Consider the following 22,692-nt stretch of genomic DNA (forward strand, 5'->3'; position numbering starts at 1 on the left):
CTTTGAGTATATGTTCTTCTCTCTTGGCTCACTCAACAATGTTTGTATTTCTGCAGGTTCGGCAAGCCGCCGGTGTCTACTAAGTCCTCAGGGGGTGGCTTACTGGAGTTCGCCAAGTTTTGCCCGCTGCGTTTCCAATGACTACAAATACCTTCACATTGCAGTAATTACTAGTTTTTCTTCTTACTTTTGTGCTAACTCTGTTATTGCTTATTTATAAGGTATCAGAATATGCACTCATAGAAGAACTAATGTTTGTTTGATCTTGTTGTTGAATTTTAGTGTATTTTATGCCTTGAAATGCTTAAAGTAGACCTTATTTTTGCTGAGAAAAACGTAATTTGTCATAATGTAGGCATTTTAGCATGTTTTATTACAGTCCTACCTGCATTGTATTGGACATTTTACATATTTTACTACTATTTCTCACTTCCTCCAGCCACCTCCCACTTTCCAAATAAGAATGTATTGTTACTATATTCACATAATTATTCCCAGTGTATTCATAAGAGAAAAACTTCTAGAGACAGCAGTGAGCCAATCATATGTGCAAGAAAACGATTCTAGGAAAGTTGTGCACACCATCAGAACTTACCCATACAAGGAAGCCATGTTTAAAATATTTTGTCAGTTTTAGAAAATTATAGCTAATTGCAGGTTGTATATTTTTAATAACACTAAATGACAAAAGGTTTGTGTAGCATTTATATATGTTAAACCAATGTTTAAACAAAAGTGTATTTACCCTATAAGTGTTTTCATCTTAGTGGGTTATAGCAGAATCCTGTGGTATACTTTCAATTATATTTAAGATTATGCATCATTTAGCATTTGTTTTAGGTGGGAGAGCATTTATTTTGAATAATATATATACAATATTTAGCTGCATTGCTATACATAAGATTAAAGAAAGTAGAATGTGTTTTTAAAAACATATGTCAAATCTTTCCCCTCCCCACCAACACTACTTTTACTGGCACAGCAAAGGTAAAGAAATCAACATTTCTAAAATGTAAATTTAATTCATTTATTGTATTTAATGTAAAACAAAGTTAAGGACCTAATCTACCTACTCTTAAGGGCCTACTACACAAACTGAGCTCTATGGGCATAGATGAAATGGTGTGTACATGGACAGAAAACTGGCTACATGAACGCGTCCAGAGGGTATCGATAAACGGCTCCCTTTCAAAGTGGTCTAAGGTTGGGAGTTACGTGCCTCAGGGTTCGGTGCTAGGCCCCATATTATTCAACCTCTTTATTAATGACATCGGGTAAGGCGGGAAAAGTAGACATGTGCGATTCGGTTAGTTCCGAAACTCGTTTCGGACGAATTTTCGGAAATTCGGATGCATCCGAATTCCGAATTACAGCTAAGACGAATGCAAACGCATCCGAATTCCCGAAATTCGTTAGCGGTAGTCCGGCCAAAATTCTTTCATGGACGAATTTCGTTATTGGACGAATTTCGTTGCAGCAAAATGACATTAGGAAAAAAAAAATGACATTTTTTTTACAGTCTGCAGATGATGGGGAAAAAAAAGCGTGGGGTTCCCCCCAAAATCCATACCATTTTAAAGGGGAACCCCAGCCCCAAAAAATGGGGGGGGGGAAACCCTTGATCACTGGCCCGGCAGGGCCGGAAAGGGGGGGGGGGATCGAGGGCCCCCCCCCTCCCTGCGCCTTACCAGGCTACAGAGGACAAGGGCCTCTTCCCCACAACCCTGACCCGGTGGTTGTGGGGGTCTGCGGGCAAGGGGGCTTATTTGCATCGTCCGAAACGAATTTAATTTCGGACCCGAATCCGAAAAACTAAATAATGCAAATTCCGAATCAAAACGAAACTAAACTAAACAAATTTTTTTTTGTTTCAAAACAAAACTATTTTTTTGCTGGTGCACATGTCTAGTGAATAGCCATGTTTCTGTGTTTGCTGATGTTACTAAAATTGGGAGGGTAAATGACACGGACATAGATACTATAACATTACAGGAGGACCTGGATAAAATAGGGGAGTGGGAAACTATTTGGCAGATGAGGTTTAATGTTGATACATTTAAAGTGATGCATTTTGGGGTTAAAAATAGGCAAGAGGAATACACATCAATGGGTACTCCACTAGGGAAGTCAGAAATGGAAAAAGATCTGGGGGGTCATTGTAGACCACAGATTGAATAATAGCTTGCAATGCCAGGCTGCTGCAAACAAGCGAGCAGAGTACTGTCATGTATTAAAAAGGGAATGTTCTGTAGAGACAAATCTATAATTTTGCCACTTTATAGATCGCTGGTTCGACCTCATCTGGAGTATGCGGTCCAGTTTTGGTCACCAATCCACAGGAAGGATGTTCTTGAGCTGGAGAGAGTCTAGAGAAGAGCAACTAAACTAATTAAGGGGATGGATGACCAAAGCTATGAGACAAGTTTACTAAATTTAAACATGTTCACGTTGGAAGTGAGGAGATTAAGGGGGGACATGATTTTGATGTGCAAAATGTTCAATGGTGATAGCAACATCAGCAATAAACTTTTTACAGTAAACTCCATTACAAAGACTAGAGGCCACCACCTAAAATTGATGGAGAAAAGATTTAACCACAAGTGGCCTCTTCACAGTTAGAGCGGTTAGGGTCTGGAACTCGCTGCCATAAGCAGTGGTATCAGCTGAGAGTGTGGAAACATTCAAAATGCATTTGGACAATTTCCTTCAGAGACCGTTACATACAGGGGTATAGGTAGCTGTAAATAAAATTAAAAAAGGATCACACAAGGACCATACACACCCATACGCATGCAAATCACATACATACACGCAATAATAGGTTGAACTTGATGGACCTGTGTCTTTATTTAACCTCAAATACTATGTAATTATTTAATCATTATTATGCTTTTTAAAGTTGATGATCAACATTTTTCACCTGTAATATTTTCAAGCACAGTTTTGGTTCAGTGAAAGCATCGTTTTAGGACATCTCTCACTGCAACTTATGAAAACGCATCTAAACTTCTGCAAGTAGCTCTCCGCAAGGACAACTCAAAATGGATGTTCTATTACCACCAGAAAGCAGGGGTTTTAATATGCTTTCTTAATAACGTATTTACAATAGATCCTTTCTCACATTTATCAAATATCTTATCAAATAATACTGTATGCGTGTTTCCTTCTCATTAGGCTAATCTATATTTATATTTTTTACATGTTTGGGGAAGTTAACCCAGTGGTGTAGGAACAGGAGTTGCAGAGGTCCTGAATTGACAAAAGCCTACACTGCAACCCTTTGTTCCTACTGCATGCCACTGACCACCATCTGTAGGCTACACAGACAATTACTCTGTTCCATGGCACAGATTCTCCTTGTTTTTTTCAAAGCTATCATTTGGCAACCATAGAAACAAGATGTGAATCTTTCTATGGTTGTGTTATGAAGACTGAAAAGAAAAAGTCCAATATGAGCAATTGTGGTTAGCATAATTCTGGACTGCACCATACTTGACTTAGGATACTAGGACAGCTGTGAGAAAACCTTAGCTAACCTGTTTTTTGGCAGCTGTTAAACTGCATGTAAGCCAAAACTTTTTTAGTTTTAATTAGACAACAGAAAAATAAAAAAAATATGAGGCTATTTATTGCAATCTGTGTCATGCAGGGAAGATTCCCCTTTACTTGCTGGCCTGGAGACACAACAGGAAATGAAAGAAAATCTCTCAAAAGTGAATAGAATTTCCTTCTAAGAGAGTTGTCGCAGGAGCAGGTGTTCCCACTGGAGGATTTTCACTCATCTTACTCTGGTGACAGCTATAAAACTATTGGATATCCCTTCTCTTTCTGTCTCTCTGTAGAGTGGACTCTAAAAACATTTTTGGGGTGCTGGAAAAAAAGAGTGATATAAAAAGTGAATACAGCTCTAACTATTATTGTTATCTCAAATATTGCGTCAGACGAACAGGCTGTATCTGTACTTACATATGCGAACTGATATTAATGTATGTGGAGGATATGTCCATCTCCATGCTGACCTTTTGCATGCATATCTCTAAGTATGGGCATACCTTCAGACCTCATTGGTTGTCTGATTGCTGCCGTCTTATTTAAACAGAAAACTTTGGTTTTCTTGAAAAAACCCTTTGCTGAGGCTTTCCTATCCATGTGTGTTGTAGGAAGTGGAGAATTCAGGCTTGCAAGATGTCTTTTATATCAAAAGGAACTTTATTTAGTAAGCATAAAATACTGTCATGTTTTATGGTTCCTAATAAAGTTCCTTTTGATCTAAAAGACATTTTGCAACCCTGAATTCTCCACTTCCCACAACACACATCACTAGGAGTGCTTCGGCAATGTTTTTTTATTTCAACAAAACCACATTTCCCCACTTTCTGTCTTGGTGACAGTGATTATTAGGACAAATAGAGGGGTAAATCACCCCATTGGGGATACAGTCTATCCCTTCCCTACTCTATCCAAAAAACAATTGTCTTTTTTCACGTTATTGCTCATGTGTGTTTCACCACACTATGAAGGCTTTCTGACATTTTCCCCTCTGTGATGAGAGTATGCAGGTTTATTATTTTTGAATAATTCCTTGCAGCCAGTCACTGTTCAAGGAGCCACAGGAACCATAAAAAGGAAATGCGCTGCCTCATCCTGACTTAGTTTGCCTGTCTGTCTCCTACTGGAACATTGCGGATGATGCTGTGTTCTCTTAGTTTGACTGGCCATCAAAAAATGTCAGATAGGTTACTGCTGGTACCTTCTTGGGCCAGTCACCATCAGAATCAATGTAGAGTTGTTAAATAGCTTTAAGCATGAAAGTGAGCCCTCAGTGAAAAAAAGACGTGAGAGACATTGTTGCAATGTAGCCTCTTCTACACAGATTGATAGACACCAGTAAGGTTTTAAAACAGTAGATCAAGTCTAACATTGGGTTTCTTCTTTTTCTCACTACTAAAAGAACACAAAACTGAAGTAGCAATAACTGTCAATAAGAGGAGGTAGAGAGGATGCAATGGCAGAGGTGGGGTAGAACCCTATAAAGAACTCTGTTGCTCAATCAAGTTCTTGACAGTTAGCTTGTAATTAAAGCATTTTACCTGTGAAAGGTAAAAATAACCAACCAGTGTTGTGATTTAAACACCTTTACCACTCAGACAGAAAATCACTCTTATTACCTGGTTCAACTTGTCTGCCTCTGAATTACCTTCTTGCTAATTACATAGAGGTAATGATGCAGATGCATAGTCCAATAAACAGGCTAAAGGCAGAACGATAAACATATAAGCTGAATCGCTGAAAATAAGTGCGTCACCTGATTTGCTGTGTATTGTGACCAAGGTGTATAAATCAATAAGTTTGACTGTATACTATAGACTTTCAGTGTTCAACATATGTGATTAAAATCATTACCCTTTATTATCTGTAGTCATTAAAACAATGTGTATACATAAATGACAATAGCTGCGCTAATAGTATAATTGTGTTCTAAACAATGGACTAGCTGCAACAATCTGTGATTTTGTAATCGTGTATACTGGTGATAATTATGTTGCGCTCAGTCAACATGTGAACGAATAAAAACTCTCAAAGTAGATGAGTGAAATTAACGTCATGCTAGTGAACACGGTTGAAATCAAAAAATTAAAGTGAAATTGTCTGTGCAAACAAACTATAAACTTTCAATCTGTATCCCAATTATCTGGAATTATCTGTGCAAACAACTTACAATCTGTATCCCAACATCAAAACCTCTGTTGGTGCACGTATATAAATACACTGTGCAGATCTGTGATTCCACTCTAATTAGTGCATAGTGCTTCAATTATTATACTTGTGCTAAGCATATAAGTGGCATGACAAGTATCAGGTATACAAGAAATTGGCTTTGCTAAGATGACATAATAGCAATATCTCTACTGCTACAATATACAGTATCTGTCCATAAACCCAACAGGTGTTTCTTAGAAAGAAAGAGGATAGATTTACTTTCCTTTCTTTGAAGGCATCAATGTGTCCAAAAATTTGTTTCAACTCTTTCTGTAATTGTTTTCGAACTCCATGTTTGGTAAGACTTTTACTACATGCTGCCTTTATGACATGTCACTTTGTGCACCCATGATCTATGTATGCCAAAACCTTTAAATTCTTGTATAGTATACAATGCAAAAACAAACCAGCTCTACTTTCTCAGGCCCAATATTCCACGGGAACCATGGCGCTCAGCATAAGGGTCTGCTGGACCCAATCATTAAAATGAAAGGGGAAAGAGCTGTCACTCGTAGGAATCCTCTTAATGGCATTTCTTTAATTGAAAAGGCATAAGCGCAACAATCTTTGTAGTTGCTTTTATGCATTTTCAATAAAGAGACACCATTAAGAGGATTCCTACGAGTGCCCGCTACTTTCCCTTCTTTCTTCTTGTATAGTAGTTTATACATTCTTAAAGTGTATGTGAACCCCATACATGTTAAAGGAGAACTGTGAGGCGAGTGAAAATCACTCAACCTCATAGTTCGAGCCAACGTGTGACAATGAAACTGTCACACGTCGGCTCAATAGATCAGGAAGTGAGCGAACACATACCGTTGCTCGCTCACTTCTCGATCCTGTGCCTGCAGAGAGCAGTGACTGTCACTCACAGCTCCTTGCAGGGATTCCCCCCTCCCCTGTCCGATCCTCCAGCACTGGCGGAACGTACAGGGGAGGGGGCGGGCACAGCTGGCTCTGCCCCTAGATAGGCAGAGCCAGCTGTCACTCACGCAGCTGGGTGGATCCAGACAGTATTGTTGGGATCCGTCCCGGCTGCAGCATCTCAGTATACCGCGAGCTGTAGCTTGCGGTATACTGAGCTTTGGGTGACGGGAGGACGCTAGTTTGTGTCCTCCCGTTACCCTTAGGAGAACTATGGGGAAAAGCCCTGACCCCATAGTTCTCCTTTAAAGCATTTTGTTATGTCTGACATTACAAAAAATACCTGTTGATCCTGCCAGAAATTTACTAAGCTTTTAAGTTCCTGTGTTTTGGAAAGGTTATCTCAAACACTGTTATCAGCCTTCCCTGAATTACCCTCTTTGAACTATAGAACATCTCCCCATGTTTATGGGTATGAGGAGAGCAGGAGGTGTTCTGTATTTCTAACATGACAACACTCTTCCTCTATAGATTCAGTAAAGTGAGTTAGCTTTGTCACCATAGGACTGGAAATGTGTTACTGGCAGGATCAACAGGTAAAATTAAAGGAAAAAAAAAGTATCTGAAAAAAGAAAACTAATGCAGCCACAACATCTAAGGGTTGGTAAGTTGTAATAAAATACATATTGTGGGGGGTTTAAATACACTTTAACAGCCATTTGGATGTATGGGCCATTATTACATACAATACAAATGAGAAAAGAGCTTTTTAGGGATGCACCGAAATTTCAGCCACCCAAACATATCGGCCGAAAACAGCAGCGTCCAGCGGGGAGGAAAGAAACTGTTAGGAGGAGAAGAGAAACTGTTAGGAGGCCGAGTGGGGTGGGGGAGATGAGCGCTATCAGAGCTGTCACAGGGGGAATAGCTCCCACAGCGCCTCACTCAGCCTCCTGTGACAGATGAGTCAGGATGGAGAGCGGAGTACAGCTGATCCCTGAGTGCTTCCAAAAAACATAGCATGTTTACTGTGTCCCCAATTCTGAATGAACAGGAGGTGCTCTACATCACTTCCTGTTTATTCATGATTGTGGACATAGTAACTCATACTATATCCACAGTTTATGAATGGACAGGAACACTCACTATTGAAGATTCCTGTTCATTCATAACAAAGGCTGCAGAATAAGAGATTGAGGACTCTTTGTACTCAGTCTCTTTTTCTATTTAAAAGGGTAAATATCAGGGGTCTGTTTAGACCCCTAATATTTCCTCCGAAGCCTCCAACAGTAAAGCAACAAAACAAATAAATGAAAATATAATATTAAAAACATAATTTTTAAAAGGTTAGAAAAAAATAATTTTCGGTTTCGGTCTGACAATTTTTTTCGTTTCAGTCTGCAAATTCCTATACTGTGCACCTCTAGAGCTTTTACCTTTAAGGCTTTTGCGATTTAAACAAAGAATTAAACACTATTGTAAGCTAGCTAATTTCAAAATGATCCAATTTAGAGCTATATATCTAACATATAGTTATTCTAATTATTTACTCCATGCTATTGTGCAGCCACATGGAGAGGATCTCTAAGGAAATGCTTATTTTCTCTCTGTGCAGAGCCCTCGGGCTACTGAGTCACCAAATAAAACTATAGTTACGATTATGTCCTTATTTTAAGGGATTGCCTCTAGAAAAAACTTTTCAACGCATGCCCTTCTTTTCTCTATTAATAACTAGAAAAATGCCAGTTAATTAGATATAAGATAGGAGGGCAAAAAGGGAAACTGGTCAAAGGGCAAAGAAATAAAAAAACATCTGCAATTTTCTGACCATCACAAAAGTACAAGTTGTAGGTTTCTTTTCACTGTTTGTTTCTGATACACGTTTTAATTATTGTTTTGGTGTAATTTATATATTTTAATTATAATACATCATAATAATGTATTTATATTTAACTTTGACCAACCTTAATTTTGCAATATTAAATTAAATAGCTTTATAGATCCTTATTTTAACAAGGGACATATTTGTAAAGGATTTATATTGCACTTATTATATGCAAATACATTCACCATTTAAAGTGTATTACCACTTTTGCAGTCAAATTTGAGAAAACCCCTTTATATGTTTGTTATGCGTTTCTATACACATAACATATTGAAAAATAATTTTTTAAGAATATGTCTTACCTTTTAGATGTTTTGTTGCAGCAGGCAACATGGCTTAATTCAGGTTTTTCTGAGCACATTCACAGTGATCTGTCCTTACAGAAAGATTTAGGCTTGGCCTTTTTGGATTGTGTTTCAGTCATTAATATACAATGCAGAAGCCAGGGTCGTAATCCTTTAACCCTTTGTTAGGGCAGGCAATGTTCAAATTTAGTTTACAAATTATAATGAAATAAACCAGTACAGTATAGAAAGGGTTAACACAAAACCCTCACAACCCCTCCTAACACTACAAAGAAGGATAAGCAAGTAGAAAATGTAACCCTTAAGAAGCCAGGAATCCCTAACCCAAGTAAAAGCAGCTTAAACAAATATAAAATTGATGTAATCACAATTTGGCTGCAAAAGAAACATTAAGAATAAACTTTAAGAAATATTTCTTGACATTTGCCAGCATTTGTTTTATTGGTGATTACTTGAACATTCACCTTATTTATAGCAGGGTGCATGTTACATTCCCTGCTTACTTGCCTGATACTTAAAACAAATGTGCCAAGCTAAGATGATGAATCATTGTATTTTCTAACAAAAAAGTGCAATAGTTGCCATTGGAGAGTGTTGAGGCTATGTTTTTAACTTAGGTTTCACACTTAGAGTTAACTTCCAAAACCTTTTACATATTTTTAAAATGTATTTTTAATAAAAACTTGAAATATAAAATAATTTGTGCCCCCTAAGTATCAGTGAGAGTGCAGCCCACTACTGTTAAAAAGCCCTACAATGACCTTCAGCATCTGGGTGTACTTTTTTGGGTTGGAGGAGGTCTTAAAACGTGTTATTCTTGCCAAAGCAATGGTTTCTAGTCACCCTTAGTGTCCAGAAGAGAGTCCCAGGGTGGGCAAGTAGGTGCCTCCCTGGTGAACTGGTTTGATCAAGTGTGTTAGTGCAAAATACATTTAACATTCTTCTTTACCTTCCAGAATTAGTACTACATCACTCTGGTGCTTGTTGTGTTTCCTCTGCTGTCAAGATCCACCTTCCTCCATTCTTAACCTTCTTATGAGAAGTGAGGGGAGCCCTAGTGTGATGGTTTTAAAGTGATATTAAAGTCAAAATGTTTTTAAGCTATTAAATTACTTTCAGTGAATGCTGCTCCTTGATGTTTAAAAGTATACTTCAGCAGAATCATCTTGCCCTCTGGGCACTGGCCCTGAAATTGTATTTTAAGGTGGCTCCTTTCCCTATCATGGCTCTATGGAGCCACCCTTGTGTGTGCTAGTAAGCTGTGTGTGTCTCGACAGGCACAGCAGGGCAAGCAAATCATCAGATACTTGCTTCTTCCTCTTTCCTCCACCTTCCCTTCTCCCTGCTTCTTTCTCCAAGCTAGTAGATAAACAACTGCTGGAGATTGTTCTGTCCTTTGTGATATTTGTACTGGACAGGAAGTTCAGGGAAGTTAAGCTGGGAGAGTTGAAACCAGATGTTCAGAAACATGATGACTGTACATGCTTGGGTGAATATATAAATACTTTGCTGTACAATCTACAGTTATGTTTGTTTGCTATGGTTTCATTATTGTAAAATGTTTGAGTAGTTACTACTTTAAGGACACTGGAAACTCTAAAAAGGTATCTCTCCTGTGACATTTCTGACTCTAAGTCCATATCTGGTATTCATCCAAACATGGACAGTGGTGTAACTGTTAAACAAAATGAACAGTTAAAAAAGTAATATGTATATATTGTATATATTTATTTTAACTCTTCATGTTCTTTGTAAAAACAGTTTCAGCAGTATGGAAAGCTCTGATTGGGGCACTTGTAGGCTTGAGTTAAATCAGTTTTGCAGCTTACGGTAAAAGTACTATTCCCCAGCTGTTACATTTGCTGTATTAGAAACTTGGCAAATGTGCCTGATAACATTTTCTACAAGTTCCCCCTAAATTCAGTCTAGAAAAAACAACCTGTTTTCTCCTAATTTATTTAGAACAATGTGTTATAGATTGTATTGTTCATCTTATATGTTTTCTATGTTTATATGCATTGCATATAAACTGATCAAACTATGCCCTGAACATGTTTTTAATGTGTCTTCAGTGTGTTCAGTTTGATACATTGTCACCCTGATGAAGGGACCCTGTGTGGCCCCGAAACGTTGTTTTTTTTATTGTGACGACCTGTCCGAATAAATGGACATTTATTATCTGAATATTATTATTGAGTGCTGGTGATTCCTGCTTTTCATTGCTGATGTGCACGGCGCCATCCGTGATTGTCACTGCGAGCACCACCATTGCAATCTGTGCCAGGAACGCAGTAGGGAGTGCAGAGGGACCTTTCATCGGCCAGTTTGATAGCGGAACACATATGGTAGTTCTTGTCCTGTGCTTTTTAACAAATGTATATGCAGTTAATGACCATACTCAGAAATGTTTTGGTGCTATGTTCTTTCCTGCATTGAAAACATTAGGGAACTGAGTTTTTAGTACTATCTTTAAACAGAATATACCAAATTGCAAACCTCCTCTTCTACATACAATACATCTCTCCTGTTCTTGTGCTCTTATGACTGCTTTTGTTGCCCTCACACTACCTGAAACCTAGGCTAACAATTAACTGGCTGGTGTTTCTACCTTTTGCTGACACTCCTATATCTGAAATCTCTTCCAAGGACATGCCTGCCATCTTATCATATTTGACTCCAAGCTCTCTATCACACTGTACATTCAGGCCCTGGCGCCTGCAGCTCAAAAATATCTCTGGCATCGGACCCTGTCTCACTGCCGGTAACACTAAACCAAAATAATACATGCTCTCATTATATCCCAACCTACTAACTGGCTTTCCTTCACTGCACTGACTGCTTGTTCTGCAGAAGATACAATTCTGAATTCAACTCTTACTTACAAAACATTATCATTGCAGAAATCTATAGACAGAAAATCTGGTGCCTTAAAATGAACCTGTACATTTCCCAACCAGGGCCAAGCAACACCTAACTCCCCCTGCAAAAATACTTATTTCTCTTAGCTTCACTGCTGCTCCATTCATTCTCCAGGAATGAAGACAGAAAGCCCTGTGTAAGATGCAGGTAACAATTTGGATAGTTATTTGTGCAAGTCACCAAGCACCAGTGCTATCTTGTGCCAAGAAGAGGAATGAGACACATACTTCCCAATACTCATAGGTATTTTCCTTCAGTGGTGGAACAAAGCAACTGGGTAGAAAAGGGTTTGTAAGTGTTCCTGACCATCATCATGCTACACACCCTGTCAGGCACAGAGACATACTTGCTGGAAAAAATAAATGTGCTCTTATGAATGTGTATAATAAAATGTAGCGCTGCAGTTAAAGTGACACTAAACTCAGGAGTTAAACCTTAAAAATGCATTCAAGTACCCTAACTATTAACAAAAATGTATCTTTGTGTATCACTTGGCTGTAGATCCTCAAATCATCTCTGAATTGGTGCTGACACTGTCCTTCCGTACGGAGGGTGGTTACTTTTGTTCCCCATGGTCCCTGTGTGTGTTATAAAGTAGCCACCGCTCCAAACTCATCCCCAGAATGAACTACAATCTTGGGTTTAGTTTACTAATTTGTGTTGAAATTATACTCTATCACGGCGGTGAGCTTGGAGTGGTGGCTACTATACCACACACAGGGACCAATTCAAAGATGTTTTTTGAGGACCTACAGCCAAGTGATACACACAAAACATGCATTTCTGTTAATTGTTACGGTACTTTAATGCATTATTAAGGTTTAACTATTAGTTAAGTGTCACTTTAAATTATACATACTGTATAAGCATATTTCAATACATATGAGCGCAATTACAATACTCTTGTGCTCGCACACTTTTCATTTCAAAATACAGGAATTCAATATGGACCAGAGTAGGCACCAGGTATATTCCTTTGTTATCTTCTGCAGTTTGCAAACAGTCTAAATAAGAAATAAATTGTACTATTCAAATGTTGTCCTAAATGACCATGTCACACTAGTACTTTTTCAAAACAGCTGTGCAAAACATCTTAGTAAAAGCATTTTCCCTTCAATTTTCAAAGTAAAGTATATGTATTGCATAATGTACTAATTATACAACCAATTCAGCAAAAACGGAAAATGCTTGTTCTATTGAACAAACCTCAATGACTGATATAGTGTACCAAGTATAGCACACGACCCAAAAACAAGCAACATCATATATGTAAACAAGCATGGTTTCGAAAAAAAAAAAAAAGTTATAATTCATCAGCCTCCATATACTGTTTTTGCAAATAATGATAGTCTGACACCAATAAACTGCAAAATAATATTTTTTTCTAAGAAAACATAATTCACTGCCGCATAACATACCAAAAAAAAAGAGAAATGTTGCTGTCCTCTAAATGTCAACGTTTCACGTGTGTCTTTTAACACATTTATTTGTGAACATCTAACCCCCAATTATCTTGAAGCCTCTTATTGTAATTGACAACTCTATTCCTTGACCGATCTGTTTTTCTGTGTTTCAAGACTAATTGTTGCTTTTAATCATTATATTGCTTCAGGTCTGTGCTGTTTTTAACGGTCACCAGCATCTGTCCCTACTGCACATTATTTATGTTTTTCCTGGTTAACTAGCTTATATAAGATTATTATAAAAATATGTTTTATAATTATTATTATTATTCAGGATTTATATAACCAACGGTTTGCAGAGCACTTTACAGTATAAGGAAAACAATATGCTCATTTCACATCTAGGGGTTTTGTTGCTCAAAGCTAAGCACGACAAAACGCTCAACACAAGGAATCTCATTAATTTCTATGGCCTCTGTTCACAAGTGAACATTTTCTTGCGCGTTTTGTCGCATCAAGTTTCCCATTGAAGTCTATGGGACCAAAAAGCACTGTAATCTGCCAAAAAGTAGCTTGTGTACTTTTTTTCAGCTACAGGCATTTTCTACAGGCATGAACAGGGGTGATAGAAATGAATGGGATTAGTTGTCTAGAGCGTTTTGTCTCACTCAAGACAAACAAATGGGATTCCTTGTCTTGAGCATTTTGTTGCGCTTACCCTTGAGCATAAAAACTCCTAGGTGCGAACAGAAATTTACAGTTACAATACAATACAACCCGTGAGAGTTTACAATCTAAAAAGAGAGATATTTATGGCTCTGTCAAAATAAGCATCTGTTCCTCATGTCCCTCGTCCCCAGTGTTCTATAGATTGTCAGCTCTCAAGGACAGTACCCTCATTACGATCAATGGATCAAGGCAAGTCAGTATCAGAGCCCAACGCTTTTACTGCTTGTTAAGAAAATTAGAATAATTTGATGTCTGTAGTCTTTGCAAAAATGTGCTTTACAGTAGTGGTAATAAATCAGAAGTAAGCTGGGGAAGTATGAACCGCAGTTCTGGGATTTTATTACTGAAAGGCAGGCAGAGATACCCCCCCATTGTCCCAGTGCCTTAAAGGGGGGGATGTTGGTCAGGTGTTTTTAAAAATGGGTGATGTAGCTTCTGGGAACAAAATGAGCAAAAAGCATGTTTGACAGTAAAGACCTCTGAAAAATTGCATAACCCTTATAAAGTTGAAAGTCAATTTACCTTCAACCTGTAGGCTCATATTTCAACCTGCTATCTAGAGAGGTGACCTATTAGTTTTAACAATGCCCCTTTTTTAAGGTGATCATTTTGTTGTATATTATAACCTTTTTACGTTTCTAGATATACAGTATATGTGAGTGTGAAAAGCTTAATGTAAATCTTACCTATGGGTTTACAGTATAAAAAACCTTTTAATGATATAGGTTTGTTAGGGCAACCATATGTGTTCAATACATATGTGGGCTCTGCATCCTTAATCGTTCATTATATATGGAGGTTCTGCATCCTTATTTGTTCATTACGTATGCATGTTCTGCATCCTTAATTTGTTTGTTACATATGCAGGCTCTGCATCCACATTTGTTCATTATATATGAAGGCTCTGCATCTTTATTTTCTAATTACATATGCAGGTTCTGCATCTTTATTTTTACATTACATATGCAGGCTCTGCATCCTTAATTTGTTAATTATGTATGCAGGGTCTGCATCTTTATTTTTGCATTACATATGCAGGCTCTACATCTTTATTTGTTCAGTACATATGCAGGCGCTGCATCCATATTTGTTCATTACAAATGAAGGCTCTCCATACTTATTTGCCCATAACATATGCAGGTTCTGCATCCTTATTTGCCCATTACAAATGCAGGTTCTGCATCCTTATTTGTCCATTACATATGCAGGCTCTGCATCCTTATTTGCCCATTACATATCCAGGCTCTACATCCTTATATGCCCATTACATATGCAGGCTCTGCATCTTTATTTTTTCATTACATATGCAGGCTCTGCATCCTTATTTGTCCATTACATATGCAGGCTCTGCATCCTTATTTGACCCATTACATATGCAGGCTCTGCATCTTTATTTTTTCATTACATATGCAGGCTCTGCATCCTTATTTGTTCATTACATATGCAGGCTCTGCATCCTTATTTTTTCATTAAATATGCAGGCTCTGCATCTTTATTTGTTCATTACATATGCAGGCCCTGCATCTTTCTTAACAATATTCCAAAGTAATTGTCTATGCATGTCTATGAGTGAGGCCTGGCTGAAAACTACAGATTCTCTGTAAAGGTAACTGAAGATATTTCAACATTCCCTCAAGCAGGAATGATAATTGTATCTCCCTATATTCATATAGGAATGAAATACAACACCAAAGAAACCACAAACATAGAATTCAAAATTACTTTTAGATGAATGCTACTAAAATAGCTCAAAATGTGTACCGTATATACTCGAGTATAAGCCGAGATTTTCAGCCCATTTTTTTGGGTGAAAAGTGCCCCCCTCGGCTTATACTCGAGTCAGCGCCAGCGCGTCTTCTTACTTACCTCGCCGAGCGTCGCGTCACTGCTGCTCGGTGTGCGGCGCTCCGAGCGGGGTCATCTGGCAGTCTCCGGGTCCTAATTTAGGTGGCCGGAGACTGCCAGATGACCCCGCTCGGAGCGCCGCACACCGCAGCAGCAGCGACGCTCGGCGAGGTAAGTAAGAAGAAGAAAAAACCCCCCGCAGCGGCCAGTCAGGCAGGGGAGCAGGGATGAGTCAGCGGCGCGCTGATCAGGCGAGAGGAGCTCCAGGTGGGGTTGTAATTTAGCGGGCAGGCACCTCTGAGCCAGCTAAATTAGGACCCCACCTGGAGCTCCTCCCACTGGACCAGCGCGCCGCTGACTCGTCCCTGCTCTCTCCGTGATGTGATGATCGATCACCGGCACACGGACACAGTGAGTGAGGGGGGGGGGGGGGAGAGAGAGAGATTAATTAAGCAATTATATATGTATTGTCTGCACTGTATTAGCAGTATATACTCTATATAGAGTATATACTGCTAATACAGTGCAGACAATACATTTACAATTATACTAACATGAATGTATTAAATGATCTGTATGTAGCCCTGTACTATGGATCATTTAACCCATTCATGTTAGCAGAGGATCATTGTAAATGTATTGTTGCAGGCACTCTATATGTACATGTACTATATACTACATATAGAGTGCACTGAACAATAGATTTACAATTATCCTCTGCTAATATGAATGGGTTAAATGATCCGTAGTACATGATATGTAGCCCTGTACCCCCTTTTCCACTTACAGAGCTAGGTTATTTTTCTTTTAAATAAATATTAATGTATTTTAATGGTATCTATCTACCAGTAGCTGCCTCATTTCCCACCCTCGGCTTATATTCGGGTCAATACTTTTTCCCAGTTTTTTTGGCTAAAATTAGGTACCTCGGCTTATATTCGGGACGGCTTATACTCGAGTATATACGGTATTTATTGAAAACACTTTATAGAAGTGAATCTGACAAGATGAAAAATGCTGCATGTGTCTGCAGCAGCCTCCAAACGCTTGCAGTTGTGGTTAAATGTCAGGTCATTCTGACAGGCAAAGCTCTGACACTTCTTGATCGTGATAAAGCTTGACCACCCCTTCCTACCTCCTAGACCTTCTTACTGGCCAGTAAGGCAGACCATCATAGTGATGGCCCAGTAGGAAGGTGATGTGTGGAGGTAGGCAATAGTGTTACTTGGACGTGTCTGCGCACTACCTGTCAGAACAACCTGATATTTGGTTGTTACAGGGGGCATTTGGATTCTTCTGCAGGTATATGGAGACACCTGTAAATGCCAGAACTTTATATCTGCAGTCGCTGTTTTGCTATTTGTTTTAGTAACAAAGTGTTTTTTAATCCAATTGTAATACTTTAAAAAAATATTTTTAGCAAGTAACTTGAGAAAACACATAGAAACTATGGGGTCTATTAACAAAGCTGCCGAAGGATCTAGCCGTAGCTTCGGATGATCCTTCAGCTAGCTTTGGCCCCGGGACCCCTTCGGTTCAGTAGAACCAAAGGGCTGCTGTACAGGCTATTCACTATAACCCGTACAGCATATGCTTCGGCTCGACTGAGCCAAGGTGAAAGTCAAAGCTGGCCAAACGGCCGGCCATTGGCGGGCCGACAGCCTGCTACTGACAGCTGGGCGGAGCCAGTCGTCATCTCACGGCTGGCTCCGGCCACTTACACAGACAGATCAGTGTCCCTGGTTACCATGTAACCAGGGAAGCTGATCTCCAGACAGCCCAACTCTCCCGAACGCTCCGGGAGTCTCCCGCTATTAGATAGGGGCTCCTGGCCGGGAGAGAAACACTTTCTCCCGGAAAGTTTTACTCTTCTCGATAGGGCAGAATAAACATTTAGATCAAACAAATGCACTGCGCTAATCAATAATCATAATACGTGAATAATATAGTGCTAATTATCAGATAGATCGCATATAACCAATATAATTAATAAATACTCATACATAGTAAAACATGTCTCTCATTGTAATATCTCCAGTAGAGATTAGGTGCTAATTGGTAATTAAAAGTCCACCATAAATTGATGCAAAAAAAAGGGAAAAAAGTGACAAAGTGCCAAGATATAAAAAAAAACATTGAGTAGCCTGCGAACCATCGAAAACCAGCGAGTAGCCTGCCGGATGTTCGGCTCAGCCGATCCAGATGTTGGATCGGCTGAGTTGAACTCCTTCTGCACTTCGGGTCGGCCGAACATGCTGAGCGTGTTTGGCTGACCCGAAGCCAGCCGCAGCAAGCCGATGTACGGCTGATTTTAGTTGGTGTACGGCTGAAATCAGGTCGGTAATCAGGTCACTTCGGGTCGGTTATTCACTCGGCTGCCTACGGCAGCTTTGTGAATAGACCCCTATAAGTTACACATTCTGTTTGGATGTATAATTTTGTGCCCACTAATCTGACCATTTCTCAGGGCCATTTATGTCTTAAAGTAGCCCCGTTTTCAAATTCATTACTGTGGACAGAAACACATACTAAATACACCTGCAGTTAATTCACAATTGACATCTTTAAATACCTAAACTGGCATAAAGAAATTGGTATTATCTTTAAATACTTGTTTGCAAAATGTAATGGATTAAATATAAAGTAATTTTAATCCATGTAAAATTAGTCACTGTATTTGTTTCCCTCTCAACTGACATGAGATGTTTTGACGAATACCCACCAAAGTCGAGATTCCCAAGAATCCAGCAGATGGCAGTCCTCCCCCAAGATACATTTTCAGGCACTTGATCCCCGCGGTGCCAAGGAAAACAGAACTTTACACAGCTGATCAAAAGGGGTATAACGTATCACTGCTGTTTATCAACAGTAAATGTACTGACATAGAATTATTAACACAAGCGCTTTTTACGTAGAATTATTTCAGTGTCATACAGACTTCTATGATTAACAGTTCAGAACAGCTCCAATCTAGGGACTGAATAATGTTTGCTGATATTGCTCATTGCCCTTGCAGAGAGTAAGATACCCACCTGTCTAAAATTATAGAGTCTCACGGAAGCATCTCTTTCTCTATCTCTCTGCTTGTCAAAACCCATTCAGCTATTTTGGCAGAATCCTAAAGGAAAAAAAAGTCTTAATTTCAGTAAAATTGATTTTTTATGAGTTTTGCGTCTCAGAAACCAGTTGATGAAATTTGATGAAACAAGAGAAAAGAAATTCTGGTTGTGAATACTTGAAAGCTGCCAAATTCCTGTTTTGATTTGGAGCATATTCCCATAAGTTATAAGCATCTGACAAAAATGGATTAACATTGAATGTACTGTCAAAAGCATGATTGTAATATACCTGCCTTCATTTACATGTTTTTACTTTCAACCATGTTTTCTGTCAGGTATATTTCAGCTTTCAGCTCATTTTTCTTTTTTTGTCTTTGGTTTCCCCATCCTGTTGTCTGTGTGCATTCATTTAGCCATTTTTTAAATTTGCTTCTTCTGTGGTGTTTCTTCAATATACATTTAATATTTTTATCCTTGTGTTTGCTGGCCTGCATTACATCCCACATTTTGAATTTCTATTACTTCTTCTTACTCATGTATTGCAAAATGTGAGCGTCATGGCATGTCCTCATAATGTACAACACTACCATACACACAAATGAGCCATCAATAAAAGGAACATGTGAGTGTGGAAGGCTGTAGCTAATAAATACCTTATGATTATATGTCCCTGTTGGTAGCAATTGCTCTTTAAACAGTGGCGGACCTAAGGAACAAAGGGCCCTGGTGCAAGATTTTTTTTTGGGCCCCCCCCCCCCCAAAAAAAATCCACAGCCAGCTGACATTTTCTCTCCTCCCCGCTGGGACACAGAGCAGTGCCCAGCGGGGAGGAAAGAAAGCAGGGATGCGCCGCTGTATCAGCAGAAAAATTGCACTTTCGGCATTTAGCCAAAAGTGCCATTTCCGGCCGATATCTTTTGGTGGACGAAATGTCGGTGCATCCCTAATATTTACAGCAATGCAGAATGGCACAGAAGCGGACAGATTTTGGATTGTCAGATGTTAAGATCAGTACCCGGCGGCTGGCGGGCCCCCCATCTCTGTGCCGGAGCCCTGGTGCACCCACACCGCCTGCACCGGCGGTAGTTCCGCCACTGTCTTTAAATTCAGGGCTGTATTTAACATAAGACACTTGTGGTTCATGTCTAGGGCAGTAGAGTTAAAACTCTAAGAAATATACAAACTTGCTTTTGTTTGCTATATTTGTAACTAAATTATTCAACTGAACATATCTAATGCGCATAGAGTGGGGCAATTCAGTGACATTAATTTTAAAATACAGTCCTTCTTAGTTGTAACCTATAGCAGCCATTTAATAACTAATGTATGTTCCATTATACTAATTGTTCTAAATGTATTTTTTGGCAAAATGTGTTATGCTGAACCCAAAAGATTTGATAAATTCCTCCATCCACACTAACAGCATGGATGAATGAATCTCCCACTGTGTCCTTAATATTCTGACAGGGACGACTGCCCAAACAGTGCTTGTAGCTGATTGGCTGATAAGACATTTGTATTGGCTATGCTGGCTGTAATCAGGTATGGAACTATTACTGGTTCTGATAATACATTTGTACTCGCTGTGCTGGCTGTAATCAGGAATGATATTGGTGCTGGTAGTGATCATACATTTGTATTGGCTGTAATGAAGAATGGAACTGTTAATGGTTCTGATGACACATTTGTACTGCCTGTAATCAGGAATGGTATTGGTACTGGTAGTGATCAGACATTTGTTTTGGCTGTAATCAGGAATGTTACTGGTAGTGATCAGATATTTGCACTGGTTGTAATCAGAAATTAAACTGGTTGTGATCAGACATGCATACTAGCTGTACTGGCTGTAATCAGAAATGGTACTGGATGTGATCAGACATTTGTACTGGCTATAATCAGGGATGTTACTGGTAGTGATCAGACATTTGTACTGGCTGTAATCAGGAACAATACTGGTATAGGTTGTGATCAGATGCTTGTAGTAGCCCTAATCTACCACTGGCCCACTCAGCAAACACTGTCTATGATCTGTAGCCAGCTTATCCTTCTCCTCACCTTAGATCTTTGAGAGTGCAAGCTGCAAACTGCAGCCGTTGTTATATTTGTGATGCACTATGATTGGTTACAACGATCGCATGGTACAGAGCCACTCTGATAGGCTCTGTACCTTTTGCCTCAGATTGCTTGTGATTTACACAGCATGATCACAGAACTGTGAGCACTGACACAGGAGTGCAGTTTCCGGAGGGCGTACAGTTATGTCCTCCAAGAACAATAGGGCAGTGGACTGGACATTTTTACACTGCGGCTGGTTCTTAAGTGGTTCAGGAGCTTAATACCACATGACTGGAAGCTGTCACGAAGGTGAAGAAGTGAACTCAAATGTGAGCAGGTGACCTGGGATCCCACTAGGGTGCAGTCTAAGGGCCAGCAGTTATTTTGCCAGGGTCCCCCTCACAGAGGTTTGGACTTTGTGCTGACCACAGGCTGCAACCTCTAGGTTCACCCTGCTCTAATGTATGGAGACTAACCCATACAAGCTGAAGAGGAAGGACCAGGGCAGAAGCCAAGGAACAGTTCAGACAGAGATGCAGTTGGTATGCTAGTAAAGGGACAGTCCAAGCAGCAGGCGGAGTCATGGTTAGTGCACAGGCAATGGATCGGTCCAGGCAGCTGGCAAAGACATGGTCAGTATACAGGCAAGGTGTCAGACAGACAGGCAGAGACGTGGTAAAAACAGGCAAAAGTCAGTTCAAGGCAATGCAACTGCAGTGTCAAGGAACTCAGAGGAAAACCGAACGTTGTTCGGGAATTGGACACTGAGATGCAGCTCCTTTAAATAGGTACGGCCCCTTTAAAAGGCATATTATCAGCCAGGCCACTGACCATCAACCCCAGAAGCACCACTGGCAACGGGAGGGAGCAAGCCTGCCAGTGCAGGAAAGAGGAAGGTACTTGACAGTAACAGAGCTTATATGTTCTACAATCACAGAGATAACACATAAAGAAGTACTATATGTTAAATGCAGGATGTCTGTGTGTAGGTTTATGGGTTCTAAACTTATTTAATGCAGGGTAAAGTTTGAGGCTAGGAAGCAAAAAATGTCACTGACTGGGATGGGCACAAATTGCACAACTAACAGTGTGTGACTAACTACTGTATGCTGTACATGGATTCGGAAAGGCCTATCTTAGACCCCATTGACACGCTGAGCGATTTGTAGTCAGGGCCGGATTTACTCTCCCTGCCGCCCCAAGGCAAGGTCCTGTGATTTGCCCCCCCCCCTCCCCTCCCATCAATGGAGAATGGCAACCAGATGGCAGGGCGGTGGGGTTAGTGTCAATGATTTTTACTGTTTCTTAATTTTTAAAAACTTTATCACTTTTTAATTTTTATTTATTTCATTATTTTTTTATCATTATTTTTTAGATTTTTATTTATCTTATTTAATTTTTTATCATTTTGTATCTTATTATTGTTTATTTCTTATTATTTTCTTATTTTTTAATAATTTGTTTCTTTTTTTAGTTTTTCATTACCTTACACTGCAGTCAGAGGCTCAGGACTCGGCGGAGAGAAAGGAGAGAGGTAACTGCAGGGGGGAGAAGGAGAAGGCTGCACACTGTTTATATGTGAAATCGGCGACATCGCCGATTTCACATGTAAACGAAAAATCGTCTGCCTCACTCTACATTCAGTCCTCCTGGTATTTCCTTTCAGGCATGCTTTCCCTAACTGAAGCTTCTGAGCTGTATGAAAGGAAAGGGTGAGAGTGGCATGAATAACTGCTCTGTCTCATTCACTTGTATGTATATCATTCACCTTCAGCTATTTAGCTCTGTAAACTACGGACTTTTTTTCGAAGTTAAGAAGAAATGGGAAAACATGTAATAAAAAGACTAAAGCTCCACCCGTTGGCTGT

The 22,692-nt window shown here is 39.4% G+C and overlaps 1 protein-coding gene across 1 annotated transcript in view; it reads left to right on the plus strand.

The window, feature by feature from the left end:
• ADGRB2 (adhesion G protein-coupled receptor B2) overlaps nt 1-22,692 on the plus strand; it is a 204,754-nt gene that overhangs the window by 89,283 nt on the left and 92,779 nt on the right. Inside the window, exon 8 of the mRNA XM_018576759.1 lies at nt 57-163. Coding sequence (XP_018432261.1) covers nt 57-163 — 107 coding nt within the window. The remainder of the gene's footprint in view (nt 1-56; nt 164-22,692) is intronic.

Source organism: Nanorana parkeri, unplaced genomic scaffold (genome assembly GCF_000935625.1).
Source record: "Nanorana parkeri isolate BGI_ZX_2015 unplaced genomic scaffold, ASM93562v1 scaffold76, whole genome shotgun sequence".
In the NCBI taxonomy this organism is placed as follows: Eukaryota; Metazoa; Chordata; class Amphibia; order Anura; family Dicroglossidae; genus Nanorana; species Nanorana parkeri.